General features: G+C 41.7%; 1 protein-coding gene across 1 annotated transcript in view; it reads right to left on the minus strand.

The window, feature by feature from the left end:
• Positions 1–15,154: 15,154 nt before the first annotated feature.
• LOC308288936 (transient receptor potential cation channel subfamily M member 5-like) overlaps positions 15,155–19,653 on the minus strand; it is a gene marked incomplete at both ends in the record, with an annotated part of 39,387 nt that continues 34,888 nt past the window's right edge. Inside the window, 4 exons of the mRNA XM_080730410.1 lie at positions 15,155–15,223; positions 15,443–15,530; positions 16,794–16,938; positions 18,533–18,735. Coding sequence (XP_080586536.1) covers positions 15,155–15,223; positions 15,443–15,530; positions 16,794–16,938; positions 18,533–18,735 — 505 coding nt within the window. The remainder of the gene's footprint in view (positions 15,224–15,442; positions 15,531–16,793; positions 16,939–18,532; positions 18,736–19,653) is intronic.

The following is a 19,653-nucleotide window of genomic DNA, read 5'->3' on the forward strand; positions in this document are numbered from 1 at the left end:
ACCTGTCTTTTTTAAACATCTGTGATCATGCTGAAAGTTGAATAAACATACACATAAAGAGTCATTACTTGCGGCAGCCAGTGAAACAAGGCGCACATACTGTTTTCAGTTTACATGTCACGTCCTTTGCGGAGAAGTGCGGGGCGGAGACACTTGCATGTGAAGGGGAACCTTGTTTAAGAAAAAATGCATCACCAGCTGGTAACGGTAACTGACATCTTCTGAGTTATAAACTGGTAGGTCACCCTCTGCTCACTGTCATCCAGCTCTTTCTCTGCCTCTTCCCAGAGAATCCTTTCAGAGACATTTTAGCTCTGACTCAGATTGATATGTGAATTGCGTCTGTAAAAATTACAAACCCCAAATAAATTACTTTCCTCAAAAGTTACATTTTCACTGTACTGGATGGCGGCCATCTTGAATTACGGGGCCAAAAAGAGATCTTATGATTATAATTGTGACAGATTTGGAATCCTCATGGTTGACTTGAAAAAGTGCACTGCTGTTGCACCCCGAGCGCTTTCTCTGGGGTGTAGGCAACATACAATGCACAATACAAACTTGTATACATTGATTCTACAGGACAAATTACCTTGGGATCAACTGTGAAACGTTTGGTATAATGTGACCATTGTTTTCCAGACATGTGGTCTAAAAGTCATAATAATTGATAAACATACTAGCTTATTACAAGAACAAATATCACTTTATTGGAATATTTGCTTCAGTAGTGGTCAGATGTACAGGAATAATGATATAAGTGCTTGGAATAACCGAAAATGACCACGTGTTTGCTTTGAGTTGTTACATATGCATAATATATGCTAATTAAACATGCATTATGCTAATTTTAAAAGAGTTATGATTAAATTGGTGTCAGATTTTTATGAAAGAGTGTCTTCATACATGCCTCTAGGTCATCTGAATCAAAAGCTCATTTTCAGAGATGGCGCCGGGCACCATTTTTAATTTGGCCTTCTAGCAAAAAATGCTGGAATTTTTGGACCTGGGGGCTAAATCTTTTATAAAGGGTCCATAGAGGTCAAATCAATCATCAAAACATTGTTGCCAGAGGATGGTCACAGAACCTCTGTTTGTGACTCTACTAGAATAAAGATGGAAGCACGTTCTTGCTTTTCCAGCTGCTATGCCTTTACTTTGTCCATTGTTGACATTTAGTTTCACGGACACGGACACACAACACAAATTTCAAAATCACTTCAACAACTGCTTTCAACTAACAGTGGTCACGACATCCCAATGATTCTGTTTTCCAACAACTCCTGTTGTTATTTGCAACAACAAATCAATAAATATTATGTCTAGTATTAAACCAACACGGTTCGAGGTAACACTGCGGACAGTGGTCACTGGTCACTCAGCCAGCATTCATGATATCCTCAGAAACAACTAATGGCTACAGCTACTGTCACGGTCTCTTTGGACAATTCCAGACAGTCAACAGGGAAAATGGCAGTTGAGCAGTAGGTGTTGGCAACCAATGGAGGCCAGGTACTGTAGGTTGCCTCCAGGCCTGGCTTCTCCTCCGCCTGACCAGAAATTGGTAATTATTCTGTGCGTTGCGTCATTGTTGCAGCTGAACAGCAAACATCTCAGCCTCAACAGGGCAATAGAAGCCGATTTGTATACCCTCCTTGCTGGTTTTATGCAGTCTGTAGCGTTCTTCCTCATGGAAGAAGTGGTTGGATGCCAACCCCATACAATGCACTTGTTCCCGGATGGAACAGCGAAAAATCTCACAAGAGGCTTTTTCTGAAGGAGCTGGGGGTCAATCCCCACATTGAACGACGCAGGCGAACCCAAGCTTCTGCCACTTTGGTGAGAGAGCTTCAGCCTTCAGGTTACACCCACACCAACAACCCACACAAGAGGGGGACTGCCCATAAGTCCATCATCTCATTAGGCCTACATCTCAATAGACCTAAATTGGTTAGGGTCAGTTTTTAGGGTTAGGTTTAGGCATATTCTTTACTGAGGTTAGGATTAGGGTTAGGTTTAGGCATAGTAGCATTCACCAAGTTAACATTCACCAGGTTAGCATTCACCAGCGTCGGACTAATGGGACGTCGGACCAATGAGATGTCGGACCAATGCCATGGCACCCACAAGAGACCAGCCAAGGGTTGCCAGGGGGTGCAAAGAGAGTGGTGCCATTCCTTCCCCGCCAACAGGGACAGAAAAACAAGTACCACTTGCCACACATGTGAGAAACACATCTGTAAGCAGCACACTAAACAAATCACATACTGTGATTCAGGCACCAGGGTTTCCGCTAGGCTTTTTGGGGCCGGCCACCTTGGCCGGCAGGATTATATTTTACCGGCCAATGAATTAATGTATCGGCCATATTATAATGAACGTCACATACGTGTTTGCAGATACTGTATGTGCAATGTGCACCCAACTGATATTTACAACATTTTATGTTAGCACTGGGCTTCTTTCCTCTTTATCACAGATGCATTCTGTTCCTGTTTTTATAGTTAACTAAATAATATCTATCTACTTATGCAGAACTATTGCTTGCCAAAAAATAAGTAAATAAAGTGGGCGCAAGTGAACTGCTTGCGCGCCACCTCCGCCACACAATAGCCCATAAATTAATCTACGTATGATCATTAAACCTTAACCCTTCTTGTGCCTATCCCGAACAAGTTCAGGATATTTTCAATCCAATATTGGCCTATATAGGCCTACAGAGATATTTCTGGCACTCTAGCGGCACCTTGTGGCCCGGGGCACTCATTGGGTTAATATGCAAACATACAACCTTTGTTTTGTTTTGTTTTGAGTACAGTCTCTAAATGACGCTGCACAACCGATGGATAGAGGATGCCGAGCTGTCTTCGACGCTAAAAGACTGTCAACTCCTACCTACAAGTACTGTGTAAATGACGCTTCTCAACCGATGGATAGAGCAGGCCGAGCTGTCGTCGACGCTAAAATACCGTCAACAACCTACCTACAAGTAGGCCTACTGTGTAAACGACCTTGGAATGACTGCCTGGAACTCTTGTTTCCTCCGACAACAAAAACAGACTACGACAGGAACAGTTCTAAAGAACCTATTCATAAATCTACGATGTTGACTGTTTGGAAGAGACTTGAGCTAAGAATCATCTTGGGTCATCTGGTGATGATACATGTTGAATGACATTACATGAACTATGTTGAATTTAAAACAAACGACTATACAATCTCTTGAATATGAAGGCTTTGCCGTTTTAAACCGAGCACTCTGCTGAAAAGAAGAATGAAGATGCGAGGATTAGACACTTTTTAGCCTTCATAGAGAACTTAATCTGTATTATTTTTGTTGTTTCAATAGTTTTTTTCTTTTCTTTTTTCTTTTTTGCCTTAGTTGGTAAAACCTAAACTGTTCTTTCTATGATTAGGTATTGTGACAAAGACTTTAACGTTTAAATTTACTTGGCTATTTTTGTCCTTTGCTCGTGTACGTATAGCTCTTTCGACAACCTTTCGAGAGAGGGTGGACTCAAATAGAATATTTAGAAGAGAGGATCTCTGTGACTTTCCGTTTAACAGTTAAACACTTAAAAGCCTAACATTATGTTTTTCAGTTGGTTTGTCTTTACCTGTCTTCTCATCAAATAATGAACTTGATTATAGCTATTTTGGCAGACTTAATACTGTATAAGTCTTCTCATCTTTTCTTTTTTTTTGTAATACTAATCTGTGGAATGAATAGGCCCTAATATATTTGTTTAGTTGTTACTATAGGATTGGATAAGATAGACACATGAAAAAAATTCTTACCTGTATTGAATTTAGTAATTATTTTGTTCTGTTTTTTTATGCTCTGACTTATGTGTATGGTACCACCACAGCCTCTCTGTTGCGATCCCCAACCTCTTTGAATTATTGGCTAAATTAATATATTAAGCTTTTCGATTGATACCCTGGAACCGACTCAGATTCTTTGTATTTTTGACTGTTTGTGTAAAATGAATTTTGATGTATTTCTTTAAGACTATTCTATTGTAATTCGCACTTGACTTAAGTGGGTTGGTAGTTGTTGTTACACGGACAGAGAAAGGTTTCGCTCCTACAGACATTATAAAATGTGACACTGTCTTTTCCACAACATACAACGCTGAAGAAGGCTAACGCCGAAACGCGTCCGTTGCTGCTGCTTTGCAGCTTACCTTGACCTAAAACTTAAAATAAAAAGTGCCTTAAATGGACTTGTCCGTGAGTGCTGGTGTTCTCTTTGAGATTTCTTGTAATGATGATAAACTCCCATACCTACTGGGTGAAGTAAAACAATGTGCAAACACAGCAGCAAGATTGGGGTCCGCTCAATATGCCGACGGGCCACTGTTCCGGCTAGCGTCGTCAGCAGGTTAGTTACTCGTCACGGTTACTGAGGTTAAGTTTAGGGTTAGGGTTAGGGTTAGGGTTAGTTTTAGTGTTGGAGTGAGCTGCTGTGATAGGAGAAGGATATCAAATGGAACCCAACCACCTTAAAAACCAATGTATATGTCACGTTTTTTTTGCGTCTCAGGAAAACAGAGAACAGGAGCGCTCGTTTTGCGGCGCGGGGCGGAGCAGGGCTTTGATGTCGCCCATCCTCCCGCCTCCCCCCGCACCTGATAACAACAACACCATTAGTAGCTAGCAGGGGGTGCATGGAACGCTGCGGCTGCTATAGAACGCACAGCTTGTCTGCTTCAATTCAAAATGGATTTTAACGTAAAAAGAGACCTTTTCTACCAGAGGCTGGACACAGACGAGGTTGGCCAAACTGTTAATAGCAACGCTGTATTTTTGACTAGCGAAACGCACAAGGAAATAGTGTCAGCGCTCGAGAGACAAAATGACGGGGGGAAGATGACATGTCGGAAGGACTATCGTCTGAAAACCAAGTACTATTTAAGAGACGTTGGAGGTGTAAAGAAGATTGCCAGGAAAGGAATGGACACTGTGCTCGTGGCAAAAGAGGAATTGTTTGAAATTATACACGAAGCCCATGTCAGAATTGGTCACGCTGGTCGTGATATCTTGCACAAGGAGCTGCGTCGGTCGTTTTATAATGTCACAGTGAGGAGCATTGGCATCTATCTGCGCCTGTGTGAGACATGTCAACTCAAACACAAAAAGGTGAAAAAGGGTCTTGTCGTCAAACCTATTATTTCCGACAACATGAACTCGCGCTGTCAAGTTGATTTAATTGATATGCAGAGCAAAGCCGACAGGGAGTACAGGTTTATCTTGGTTTATCAAGATCACTTAACAAAGTTTGTCTGTCTCCGACCTCTAAAAACCAAGACGGCAGTAGAGGTGGCTGACCACCTACTCCACATCTTCTGTGACAAAGGAGCACCGGCTATTTTACAAAGTGACAATGGCCGTGAGTTTGCAAACAGTGTCATTAAACGGCTTATTGCTATGTGGCCCGACTGCAAGTTGGTTCATGGAAAGCCACGGCACTCACAGAGCCAGGGCTCTGTCGAACGGGCCAACCGTGACATCGAAGACATCTTATTCATGTGGCAACGAGACAACAACACACCGAAGTGGGTCGACGGGCTGTGCTTCGTTCAGTATGCGAAGAACCGAAGGTTCCATTCAGGTATAGCTTTAATGTTTTATGTTTTTACTTTTCTTTTCTGCTTTGTTAATCGTGTACTTTTTTCTGTTAAGCACTTGTGCTTCATTTCTGCTCTGGAAAAAGCAGTTTGAGCTGCATTTCATAAGTGCTACATCCCATTATAGTCTTAAATATCATTAGTCCTAATTTGGTTAGGTTTAGGCATAGTTTTACTGAGGTTGGTTTAGGTTTAGGCATAGTTTTACTGATGTTAGGGTTAGGCATAGTTTTACTGAGGTTAAGGTTTGGGTTAGGTTTAGGCACAGTTTTACTGAGGTTTGGGTTAGGTTTAGGGTTAGTTTTACTGAGGTTGGGGTTTGGGTCAGGTTTAGGCATAGTTTTACTGAGGTTAGGGTTTGGGTCAGGTTTAGGCATAGTTTTACTGAGGTTAGGTTTAGGCATGGTATTTTCACCAGGTTAACATTCACCAGATTTGGACTAATGGGATGTAGGAACAATAAATTGTTGGACTAATGCCATGGCACCACAAATAAATTGTATTATTATTATTATATTCCACTCAGGTATTGGAAGGAGTCCATATGAGGCCATGTATGGGAGGCCCAATACATTGGGACTGGAGGGCCTACCGAAAGAGGTGACGTCTAGGCTAACCACAGAGGAGGAGCTCATGGAGGTTTTTGCCAAAGCTGAGGATGAAGAAAATCAAGACCCTAGCTTGGCATGTGTGAGCTGTCAGCAGGCAACCTCTGGAGGACTTGTGTGTGCCACCTGTGGCCAGGTCAGTGTAATCGGTCTTATAAGTCCGAAGGTTCATTTTAAACTTGAAGTACAAAGTTGTTTTCAGTCAGTTCTAACCAAATGGCTATTATCTCAACGTTTTCCTCGCAACATAATCACTAAAATATCGTCACTGTCGGGCAAGTTTCAAATGTGTACGTCTTTTGGTAAAGCAAAGCCCTGCTTCATCATACAAGACTGTCTCAAAAAAACTAGTGAAAACAGACGATCTACAAGCACACAATTCCTCGCCATGCGAGGTGTTGTGTGCTTGTAGATCGGCTGTTTTCACTAGTTAAGTACATTTTATAGATGATAAATACAAAACGGTTCTGGACATACAAGGTTTCCACCTGACAACGACGATATGCTATAAATATAAGGTGCTGGTTGTGAAAATTATAATGTAGGGGTGCCTCGGATTAAAAATATTTATGGGGTGCCCTGAGACAAAAAAAAGTTTGGGAAATCCTGCTTTATTGTACCTATTTTAGTGCATTACTTTTTCACAGACATACATAACAGCACATCGAAATAACACAAAGGTGTGTTTTATTTTTCCTTGTCATTTTATTATAGGTATGTCATGCTTTTCAGCCCTGCAGTGTTCCCAGGGATGATGAGGAGGGCTGTGGAGCTGTTGTGTGCTCTCTCTGCTATGTGAGCTGTCAGCAGGGGACCTCTGGGGGACTCGTGTGTGTCACCTGTGGCCAGGTCAGTGTAATCTGTCTTTATTGGGGGACTGCGCATAAGTCTGAAGGTTCATTAGTAGGAAGGTTCATTAGTCCGAATTTAGTTAGGGTTACTGAGGTTAAGGTTAGGGTTAGAGTTAGGCATAGTATTCTTAACAAATTCGGACTAATGAACCTTCGGACCAATGCCATGGCACCCTTTATTGCAGGGGTTTTCAAAGTGGGTGACGGGGCACCCTGGGGTGCCGTGACGGCAGTCCAGGGGTGCCGCAAAACCATTTGATAATATTTGGAATTTATTTGGACGCTTGAAAAAATATTTAGTATCATTTTAAACTTGAAGTACAAAGTTGTTTTCAGTCAGTTCTAACCAAAATGGCTATTATCTCAACGTTTTCCATGCAACATAATCACTAAAATACTGTCACTGTCGGGCAAGTTTCAAATGTGTACGTCTTTTGGTAAAGCAAAGCCCTGCTTCATCATACAAGACTGTCTCAAAAAACTAGTGAAAACAGCCGATCTACAAGCACACAATGCCTCGCGATGCGTTATGTGTTTGTAGATCGGCTGTTTTCACTAGTTTAGTACATTTTATAGATGATAAATACAAAACGGTTCTGGACATACAAGGTTTCCACCCGACAACAACGATATGCTATAAATATAAGGTGCTGGGAGTGAAAATTATAATGTAGGGGTGCCTCGGATTAAAAAAATATTTATGGGGTGCCCTGAGACAAACGTTTGGGAAATCCTGCTTTATTGTACCTATTTTAGTGCATTACTTTTTCACAGACATACATAACAGCACATTGAAATAACACAAAGGTGTGTTTTATTTTTCCTTGTCATTTTATTATTTTCAGCCCTGCAGTGTTCCCAGGGATGATGAGGAGGGCTGTGGAGCTGTTGTGTGCACTCTCTGTTGTGTGGCTCAAAAACAAAAAGAGCACCGGGCTGCAGCCAAACGGAGCCAGGAGCAGCAAGCCGAGAGGATGATGAACATGTCGGTGAAACGCTTCAAACCAGCTGACCATGGTCAGTCTGTTCGGGTCCCAGTTCCCGATGTGGACCGTGCCAAGAATGATGCACGCAATCTGTTAGCTGTTGTTCTCAACGTCTCTGAAGATGGTTTCTATAGATTGGGCACAAAAAATGGGGTCCTGAAACAGCTATATAGCCGCAACCAATTTGAGCCGTGTACAGAGTCTTTTATAAACATTGAAGATGTGCCCACAGACAAAGTTGTGTCTTTACGTCAAGCAGCCACTGCCCTGTCGAGTAGCAATGGACAAGGTTTTCAGAGATGCAATTGTAGGCAGACAAATTGTTGCACCACAAATAGGTGCAACTGCAAGTCAAAGGGGCTTCTGTGCAACAGTAAATGCCATGACTCAGCCTCCTGCGCTAATAAGTAGGTTATAGCAGCATTGTCAATGAATTTATGAATATTTATTTTTTTATGTTTACTATATGGATTATTATTTATTGTTATAGCAGCTTTGTCAATGTATTTATGAATATTTATTTTTTTATTTTGTTTACAATATGGATTATTTATTGTGGATTATTATTTATGGAGTAGGTCATATCCTCCAAGAATTTATGAATTTGATTAAATAAATGAATTATTTGAATGTTAGTTGATGACCTGTATGAATTACTTGACAGAAAAAACGTGCTGCTTTGACATGAACTTGATATAAGTTCTTTATAGTACTATGCTGATTTGTCTGTCATAATTAAGATATGGGGTTCCCTTTGTTTTCTTTCACCTGTCTCCTCCCAGTGGTGTTATGGGCTCAAGACATTTTCAGTTTATCTATAAAAAAGGAGAATTGTGTTCATTGTTTATGTGAAAAAATGGTCAAGCACCATAACAAAGCTATTCGCAGAAATAAATATTTTCAAATTTCATGAAACTGTTCAATTATTATATTATAGGTTACAATAAATTCATATGTGGGGAAAATCTCTACTGCTAACAAAATATATGTAGCTACGCTAACTAGAAGTAACTGCCTATTCTCAGTTCAAAGTGGTTGAAATGGATTTCAAACGTAATTTGAAATATAATGTTATGTTGTGATCTTTCCATTCGTGTGTGTGGGGTGGGGGGGAATCATAGGGGGGAATACATTGACGTGATATGTCAGCGGCTACCCGGCCGAGTATCCGGCCTTCAATAAGCCTCGGTGTTTATTAGTCATGGCGCGGTGTCTCAGGCGACCATGAGTCGTTGTGACGGTCGCATGAGCCAACTCAGCGCCGTCAAGTTACATAAACTGGGGTACAGAATAGTAAATATGTTCTTCACCGAGATTCTACACGTTAAAGCTAATGGCTAAACACAGCCGAGCTAGGCTAGTAGGTAAACAAGGGAAAATCCCAGTTGTCCAACGTCCGACTGTAATTATTATTGTCCACGACATTGCAAGCGGCGCGAAGGCCAGCGGACCTTGGTCCTGCTCTTCGCCCCCGAGCGCCGCAGGCGCGAGTGGCCGCGAAGAGCGGGCCAGGGCCGCGCGGCCGGCGGAGCGCCGCGCGAGTTACGAAGCCGTGGTGAATGCAATCGTTATAATTATGCCCAGGCCGTAAGGCCTGGGCAAGCCCACGATAAACGCCCTGTCCAAGTGACTACAATGGAGCTAATGGCTAAGCTAGGCTAGGCTAGGCTAGGCTAGGCTAGTAAATAAAGAAAGAGTCGCAAACGAATGACGTCACCGTCTACACTGTTGCGGGTCGCAGACGAGTGACGTCACCGACTCCACAGTGAATGGCTGTGTTGTCGCCATCCAGTGGTGATTATGCAGAACTACACAGGTGTGTTGATTATTAGTCACTATCAAAGTGAATTGATCATGTGGTAGGGGGGTGTGGTGAACTACAAAACGAGCGCTCTTACCACAGTCTTACTGAGTTACCCAAACGTACTGTAACATATATATATACCCCTGCTCTGCCTGCACGTAACATTGATGCATAAAAGCAGTTTTCACCTGTACACATTTTGTTCTGATTGTATTGTATTGTATTGTATACACTTCTGCTTTGGCAATGTAAACGTATGTTTTCTCATGCCAATAAAGCCCTTTGAATTGAATTGAGAGAGAAACAGAGAGAAACAAGCACACACACACACACACACGCACGCACGCACGCACGCACGCACGCACGCACACACACACACACACACACACACACACACACACACACACACACACACACACACACACAGTCACACACACAGCTTGTTAGTGGGAAGTTTAACTTACCTATACTTTGCAATATGCACAAGGGATCTACAGTATGAAAGAGATTCAACTTTTTAGCTCTGCGCGACCATAGAGGTAAGGTAATGAATGCAAAGAGGCATGCTGTGACGCCGATCCAATGCCTTTAAGTGGTCGCAGCTGTATCGTTTTATTGTGGACTGGACATTGCCTCATGAGAATTAACAAATTATACAAAGTAACACACACTCACGCAGACACAAGCATTCAGAGATGTAGCTTTTGTATTGATAGATACATTATGTCATAATTTATTTCCTGCATTATTTCATCCGTGGTTATCCAAAATGAATTAATATGGAGCTGGCATCTGCCAATGATCTGTTCAGATCAATACCTTAAGCGAGAGAATCGCGTTCGTCGTATTAGTATTATTCATTATTGTTTGTTGCCAATTAGGCTAGGCTCCACCGGGAGCGTTGTGTTGTAGGCTATATGAAAACATTTTCCGTGGTTGTGTTACTATGTATCTAAATGCAATTAATGTATGGAATTAAGCAGCAACTCTACTAACGGTAAGTCGGAATGTAGCAACTAAAAGTAAACTGCTGCAGAATGAATTAATTGCTGAACATGGTTTGACCAGAGCAAATATAATTTACTTACACTAGGCTATGACGCTGACGAGATCATCAAGTAGTCAAATGAGGGGATTCCTCTTTCAACTTTGTACTTTGCTTATTGTCACTCTGGAAACAGAGCTTCTGATAAATGCAGACATTTCAAATGATCCACCTCTGGTCATTTCAATTGTGTATTATGTTTTGACCACCAGAGGGAGACAGACTCAACAGAAACACGTGTACTGTACATTCTAAAATGGCTAGTTCCTCACCATAACCCTAACCCAGGGGGGTTATTTCTTTTCACAGTGTTCCACAGTGCACCAATTATCTGCACCTGCGTTGTTGGCAAAAAAGCTGGGAACTACTTTCTTGTAGCTGGGAACTTTCTTACAGACCTAGTGAATTAGTGAAATAGAACAGTTTTAATTGGTACATGTCTATGATTTTTATGTTGCCATATTGTAACGGTTTTAGAAAAGCAATAAGCCACGCGAGGCATGTGGTTACGTGTATTTTACACCGGCTGAGAGGGTTGGAGACACTCGGCTGCGCCTTGTGTCGGTGTAAAATAGCAGGTAACCACTCGCCTCTTGTGGCTTATTGCTTCATTTTACTCCACCACACTTATTTGACTTATTTGATCTACTGCTCAGGCGCGTAGCCACTAGCCAGCGTTAGGTGGCCTAGGCAACCGCCTACCACCTGAGATCTGATCTAGCCATTTCGGCTGGCATTTTGCCTACTAAAATCTCATTCCTGGCGATGCTACTGCTAGATAACTTTCATATTTAAGTTATTAATAATTAATGAAATTATGGATGAACGCTCCATAGCATGGCCGCTCCATAGCATAGCCTGAGTATGTATAGCCTGAGTGTGTATCCATGTATGTGTCTGTAGCCTGATGTTGAGTCTAGCCTGAGCATTAATTGCAACAAACACTAAACTAAACTAACCTCCCCCTTCTTTTTGAACGGTGGTAAACCGCTCCATAGAGTGGCTGTGTGTGTGTCTGTAGCCATTTCTCCTCAGCGTTTTGCCATAGCAAAACGTGTGTGTGTAGCATAGCCTGTACATTCTAGACTTAAATCCTAGTCTGAAGATGTTATGCAAGCACGACCAACGCTCACTTCACATTGGGTGTGATTTGTTAAGACATAAAGCTAAATCATTCTGCTTGTGAATGATATTGTCCTTCTAATGAAGGTTAGACTCATTGTCGCACAATAACCTAACTAATGGTGAAAATAGCTGATCTACAAGCTCACAACACGTCGCACCCCAACACGTTGAGAGCTTCTAGATATTTTCATCATATGCAATGAATGATTATTTTGTTTTCTTCAAAAGAATAGGACATTCTGGTCATGACAAGACAACGATTAGAAACACACTGATGATTATAGTTTTATTAAAGTCATTATTAGGTGATGCTGTAGGCACACATGGACATGGTTCATATAAAGCATGGAGGGAGGGAGCTCCATCCGATCATAATAGACCAGGGACCCCCATGTGAACATATTTCAGACCAGGGACCCCCATGTGAACATACCAGGGACCCCCATGTGAACATATTTCAGACCACGGACCCCCATGTGAACATACCAGGGACCCCCATGTGAACATACCAGGGACCCCCATGTGAACATATTTCAGACCAGGGACCCCCACAGTGTGATCGGGTCTAGAGCCTGCTTTACATAAGCGATCATTTGGGCTGGACTGGGGCCCTGCAGGATGGGTGGATGGATGGATGGACAGACAGACAGAGACAGACAGACACTTGGGCACTAGGGACATGTGGGCACTTGGAGAGGTGGGCACCTGGACAACTGGGCACTAGGGATATGTGGGAAATTGTGCAAGATCTCCATATATGGGCCATATATGGTAACCTATAACATTCTCATTTTCGACCTGGAATTTATGACATCAGAAATCTCCATGTATGGCCTTAAAAAAAATCTTTTTCTGGGAATGACCATACTGTATATGGACTTTTATACCCTGAGAAATCTCGTAGCTTGTCTGACTGTCAGTACAGGAAGTGATGTCACGTGACATCCTTTTTATGCCCATATATGAGTCATTCTGTACTACATCACTGTGACTCGCTGACATCACACTGACCTCAGTTCCTGTACAGCCAGACAGACAGACAGACAGTCAGACAGACAGACAGACAGACAGACAGACAGACAAGCTACAAGGTTTTTCAGGGTATAATGCGACCTTCGGTCGCAATAACAATCAGTTGGATCACTGCTGCAACGTAGCTGTGATCGCCCACAAAGCGGGTGCGATCTCTAGATGTGAGCGAGGTGGGCACCTGGACAACTGGGCACTAGGGACATGCGGGCACTAGGAGAGGTGGGCACCTGGACAACTGGGCACTAGGGACATGCGGGCACTTGGAGAGGTGGGCACCTGGACAACTGGGCACTAGGGACATGCGGGCACTTAAAGAGGTGGGCACCTGGATAACTGGGCACTAGGGACATGTGGGAAAGTGTGCAAGGACTGACATATACAGATCTCCATATATAGCCATAACAGTTAAATCACTGCTGCAACGTAGCTGTGAGCGCCCACAAAGCGGGCGTGATCTCTAGATGTATAATAAAAAAATCATTCAAACCCTACATTTTAACAATCACCAAAAATAAAAGCTCATGCACAGTTTTCTAAAATAAAAGCCCTCAGATATAATATTTCTCCAAAATAACAAGATAAAATCTCCAAACAAAAAAAAAATTATGAAAACATCATGTTTTACAAATTATTCAGCTCTTCTAAAAATAAGCTTCACAGATCTTTTTTCTTTTCAAAATATGATTGTTTTAAAGATTAAAGCTCAAGGCAACGTTTCTTTTCAAAATAAAATACACAGCCATGTTTTCAAGCACACACCGTTGTTTACTTTCGTTTTCGTCTTCGAGACAATGGATAAATTTTTTCTCTGCTTTGTACTGATGTTGGGTGAAAAGAAGACACATTCCACTGGCTCTATCTTTGCACTGGAGATTCAACCCTGTCTGATTATATTTTTATTGTTGTATTTACAAGACTAGAAGACCTGCGGGTGTCTTTTAAACAACACTGCTGATGGAAGTAATGGATGAATATTAATCTATAAAATGTCAAACGTAAGTGATATGCTGGCGTGGAGCAGACAAGACGTATTAGCTTAGCTTAGGCAGTATTATCTCTGTAAAGCGCCTTGGATAAAGGCGCTATATAAACGCACCATTTACCATTTTTACAGGGGTTTAAAGACCCAATGAAATGACTATTTGGGGTATTTTATTTTGAAGTTTCAGTTTGAAAAGGAAGCCTGTGTGTTTCTGAACCAATCCGAGGCGACCAGCCCTTCAGGCGATCGGATTTAAAAATCTGAGTAATGGGAGCCAGCAATGGGAAACAAACAGGTGAATGTAATCAAAGGTTCATTTATATGCAAGCAGACCTGTCTATGTCATCACTTTTTGAATTTCTGTTCACAGGAAGTAATTAAGAATGGCCTATTTAGGGACCTTTGATATACTGTAAATATACACAATTTTTTTTTTTTTTTTTTTTTTCTTAAATTTTTTTTTATCCCACGATTTTTGTAACCCATTTTTTCACCCGGTGCCAATTGCCTAAGCTGTGATCCTGGGCTCTACTCTCCCTCTGCCAACCTGGGGAGGGCCCCAAACTGAGCTCATGCTTCCTTCAATGCATGAGGAGTGAGCAAGCCGCTTCTTATCACCTGACAGGGGGAGCTTCCCCGGTTGGACGTAGCGCGTGGAAGGAACACGTTATTCCAACCAGTTCCATTCCCCTCCATCAGGCGCCCCGGCTGGCCAGGGGGAGGCTTTATAGAGACCAGGATTACTGCATGTTTTTGTGAGGGTATCTACCCTAGGAGACACGGGGAGAACATGCAAACTCCACACAGAAAGGCCCTTTTGCCAACCCCACCTAGGGTGTGGGCACTGATGACGCGGAGGAGGGAACACGCCCCCAGCACCCACAGTGTCCCCTGGCGGGAATCGAACCCAGGACCTTCTAGCTGTGAGGCGACAGCACTACTGACTGCGCCACCGTGCCCCATTTGTTTATTTTCTATTTTTTTTTTTGGCATATAGTGTTAGGATTGCCCATATGATTACCACGGATAAGCTCTAAAAGTGTGAAAAACTTATTTCCATTTCACTGGGTCTTTAAAGGTGTTCAGGGTGTTCAGGATGAGGGTTTGGTCCAGGGTGCTTCGGCCAAAGTGTGCAAGATCTGACTGAGAGCATTCTCCACCTAGTGGACACAAACGGTAAAAATAGCATGAATACAGGCATGAATATCAACATTTAAATGATAAAACTCTTTGACAGAATGTAGACCAAACATGTGTAGTAAACTGTTGAGGAGTCATCACATTAGAAAATGATGAGTCATCACAGATCAAACATTGATGTTTATCTGTAGAACAGACTCTGAGGATGGAAGAGATTTAAATAAACATCTGGACGTTACCTTGGTCTCCAAAGAAGCTTTGTTTTCCTTCAGTTGTTCAGTCAGTTGTTTCAGCTGATTCTGTTGTTGCTTCTCCATTCTGTCCACTCTGACAAAACACACAGATATGTATTGATTGACTGACTGACTGACTGACTGACTGACTGACTGACTGACTGATTACAAAGTAAATGCAATTACACACAAAATAATGAACACAATAATACAACAAACTGTCTCACTAGATGATTAAACAGTGCAATGTATCATACTGTTGGGCTGATGTGCACGCCCACACACACGCATGCGCACGTGCGCACACACACGCACGCACGCACGCACGCACGCACGCACGCACGCACGCACGCACGCACACACACACACACACACACACACACACACACACACACACACACACACACACACACACTTCTACTCCATTACATCTCAAAAGGTAAATATTGTCCTTTAACTCTGCTATTATTTTAAAGCTTTGGTTACTAGCTACAATTACAAAACATACATTAACCACTTCAGCCCTATATGTACTTTGGCTATTTGAAAATAGCATAGCTACAAGCTCACAACTCAGCTTGTAGATCTGCTATTTTTTACCTCAACTGCAACGATGTAGTGTTATGAGCTGAAGTCACTTTAACACATCACCACATTGTTGAGTGTGATGAATGTAGTGATTGACATGACGTCATTATCATCTCACCTGTCAGTCATCTGCTGAATCTTCTGGTCAAAGGTTTCTGTCATCTGTTTCAGCACGATGTGCACTCTGTAAACACACACACACACACACACACACACGCACACACACACACACACACACACACACACACACACACACACACACACACACACACACACACACACACACACACACACACACACACAGTTTGACACAACACAACACATTTGAGTGGTTTACTCCTGGTCATACACCTACAAGAGTACTTTAGTACTTTAGCTAAAGTAATAAAAAATGTTCAAAAGTACAAATTACAAAGTAAATTTGTTTTAATATCAGTCCATTGTGTATTGAAATTCTGGCAATTAAAAGCTTTTCAACACGTATCAATAATAGAGAAATATTGATATATATGCTCACAGCACATCAAGTGAGCTTGTAGATCTAAAAGTTTTTATTTTAAACAGACCTAGACTTAAGTGCTAAGTTGTACTGTACTAATACACTGCAAGCGTATTTTTTCCTTTCCTAGAAATGTAGTGGAGTCAAAAGCACAGTATTTGTCTTGCAGTGCACTGACAGTCATCCAAAAATACAAATACTCAATTAAAGTACTGTACACTAGAGTAAATGCACTTCATTAGTGTCCACCTTTGGTCATTATCATCTTACTTGTCAGAAATCTGCTTGATCCTCTCCGAGTCACTGCTTCTCTCTGTCTGGTCTGTGAGGAAGTTCTGCTTCTGCTCCGTCTCCCATTCCTTAAATCGTTTCGCCCTCTCCTCCTCAGATACTCTCTTCAACTCCTCCCGCCACCCTTGGGGGAAAATGGTTAAATTGTTATCACGCACCATGAACAGAACGGACACAGTATCTCAGCAGCTGTGAGCTGAGGTTGGCCCTACAATGTCAACAATTACAAAAAAGAAAAAATGAATTAATCTGGCTGTAAATAACTTGCAAATGAAGTGACTAAATCTGGTGTTTATTCTGTACGCAAAAAACTGACGTGTCCATTCACCAAGCAGTGCGTACAGACTTCATTTATTCTTTGCGTATTGTGGTTGTTGCAAATTTTTGCCTGATAGGTCACAGGGACTCCCTCTTTCCTAGGTGTTTTGCCTCATGTAGCTCATCCACGCCCATATTAACACCATAATAGATAACAGTAACTTTAACGTGATGACGACTAATTCAGCTCTAAATGCATCAACTGAATGGCCAGATATTAATTGGGATGCTACAATATGCATCCCAAAAATAGATCGTTGGCATATTTGTCACTTTTTTATTTATTTTTTATGTGCTGATAAATGTTGGGCACATACATACAGTATACAGTATTATTTGATGTTTGGCACCATTGAAATAGATTTTGCATGAAGAATAAAGCATTCTAATGACATACACAAGCTTTGAGCCCTGGTGAGTCAGCCTGGTTCCGCTGTCCCACTTTCTGAGAGTTTTTCAGTAACCTCCAAAATTACTAAATCATATAATATTCTGTGTCCCTCCAATTTTCTTGCGGCATCCCACAAAAGATGCACACGGGTGTCCTGGAGAAAATAATCCCTGTCCACTCACAACGGCACTCCAAAGACAGCCGCTTCCATGTCCAGCTTGCGCCCAGCCCCTCTCCCATACACATTCATTATATCTATTTTTCTGTTTAATTCCCAAAAAAACGGAAAAGCTGTTTTTGTTTCGGGTGATGTCATCAACGTGTCAGATGACCTTCCGGGTACCCCGGAAATAATTGGTGACCCATAAGCTAGCGAACAGTGCCATCCAGCGTCAAAACTAAAAAGACATCAAAGTCGTCCTGGACCGTTGGCTACAAGTCACATAGGTCGTCATGCGGCATTACATGAGTTAATCAAGTGATCAATTAATAATCAATGTAATGTTTTGTAGATGCTGTATTAAAACCACAGTTACACAGACAGTGTTGTACAAAAGAGATATTTTTTTATGAAAGAATCCTCAGGAACTTTGCATAATCTGCGCATCATTGTGCAACATGTGCATGATGAATTCATTCATTCATTTGTTCATTCGTTCATTCGTTCATTCGTTCATGCAATAAGACAGTTAGCAATTTGATCACCCAGTGATCAAACCACACAACCTTTTCCTAAATATAAATGTGTTTTAAGGCCCATTCCCACTGGGCCAGATAAAATATCTTACATATTATCTTATATATTTTACAGATACATATTATCTTACAGATACAAAATATCTTTCTCCATTCAAGTGGATGAAACATATTTGTCACAGATATTTTGTATCTGTACCTTACCATCCACTTGAATGTAGAAAGATATATATATATATATTTTATCTGTTTATCTGGCCCAGTGGGAATGGGCCTTTATTCTGTTTTATTTGATCCATATCAAAATACTGACCAACTGATCCAATTTGATGTCTGTTTGTGCTGGGAAGCTCCCTGTGTAATTTCATCTTTAAAAAAGAGATGAAGAGATGAAGGTGGGAGAGGATGATGAAAGGAGGAGCCAAATGAGGACGGGCCTGGTACTCTACAATGAGTTCGTACCACTGGAGCTTCCAGTAGTGGTCGCTCTTCTCCTGCACATCTTCGAAGGTGTTGCTGCATTGAGGGTTGAAGGGACAAAACAACAAACTATAAAATAATATTCAGGGTTGATTGGATCTTAAATTATACGCCACATCTCCAGTATTCACTTGCTGAGTTTAGTGTAGTATAAAGTACTGAAAATAGCTGACCTCCAAGCTCACAGGGTCTTGCCTATGTTCCCTCGACCCTATGTTCCCTCACTGAGGTTAAGGTTAGGGTTAGGGTTAGGGTTAGGCATAGTGGTTAACATTGAGGGAACATAGGGCTGAGGGAACTTGAGCTCACAGTGTGTTGCAACATGACACGTTGTTTATGTGCGTTTATGTGCTCTCAAGATTTGAGACTAGCGTTATTTGAGCTGCTGCTACTGTACACACCCGCGCCACCACTCATCTGATCAGACAGGCTCAGCCGTGGAAAGAAAGAATGCTTGTTATGGCACGGAGGATAAAAGAACAAGCGTTCTATATACTCCAATGGCTATTATCTGTATCAATAGGATTCGGAATGTGCTCAGCTCCATTGTTCTATTATTTCAGTAAAGATATATGTGTAACACACTCATCGCTTCTGCAACTTTACTGTAAATCTGGGTGAAAATGTATGTTGAATAATTATGTTTAGGGCGATAGTGGTCATATTGGTAAAACGCTAAAACGGTAAAACACTTCAATGCAACCCCAAAATGTAATGCTTAAAAAAATTACACCAAATTTGCCAAAAGTTTTCACAAAGCCACCATTTTGTAAATATGCAAATTCGGTTCCAGACACACTCAATCCCACCCGACAAGCATTCTTAAAGCTCATCCGCACGACCCGCGAGCGAGCGTTTCAACGGCGATGTTGTCGCACAAAAAACTGTTCTCATATGGAGCATTGGCCATTGCGTTGTGACGTGCCTGAATCAAATAATAAATAATAATAAAAA

The sequence above is a fragment of the Nannobrachium achirus genome (genome assembly GCF_963921795.1).
Source record: "Nannobrachium achirus genome assembly, chromosome: 7".
NCBI lineage: Eukaryota > Metazoa > Chordata > Actinopteri > Myctophiformes > Myctophidae > Nannobrachium > Nannobrachium achirus.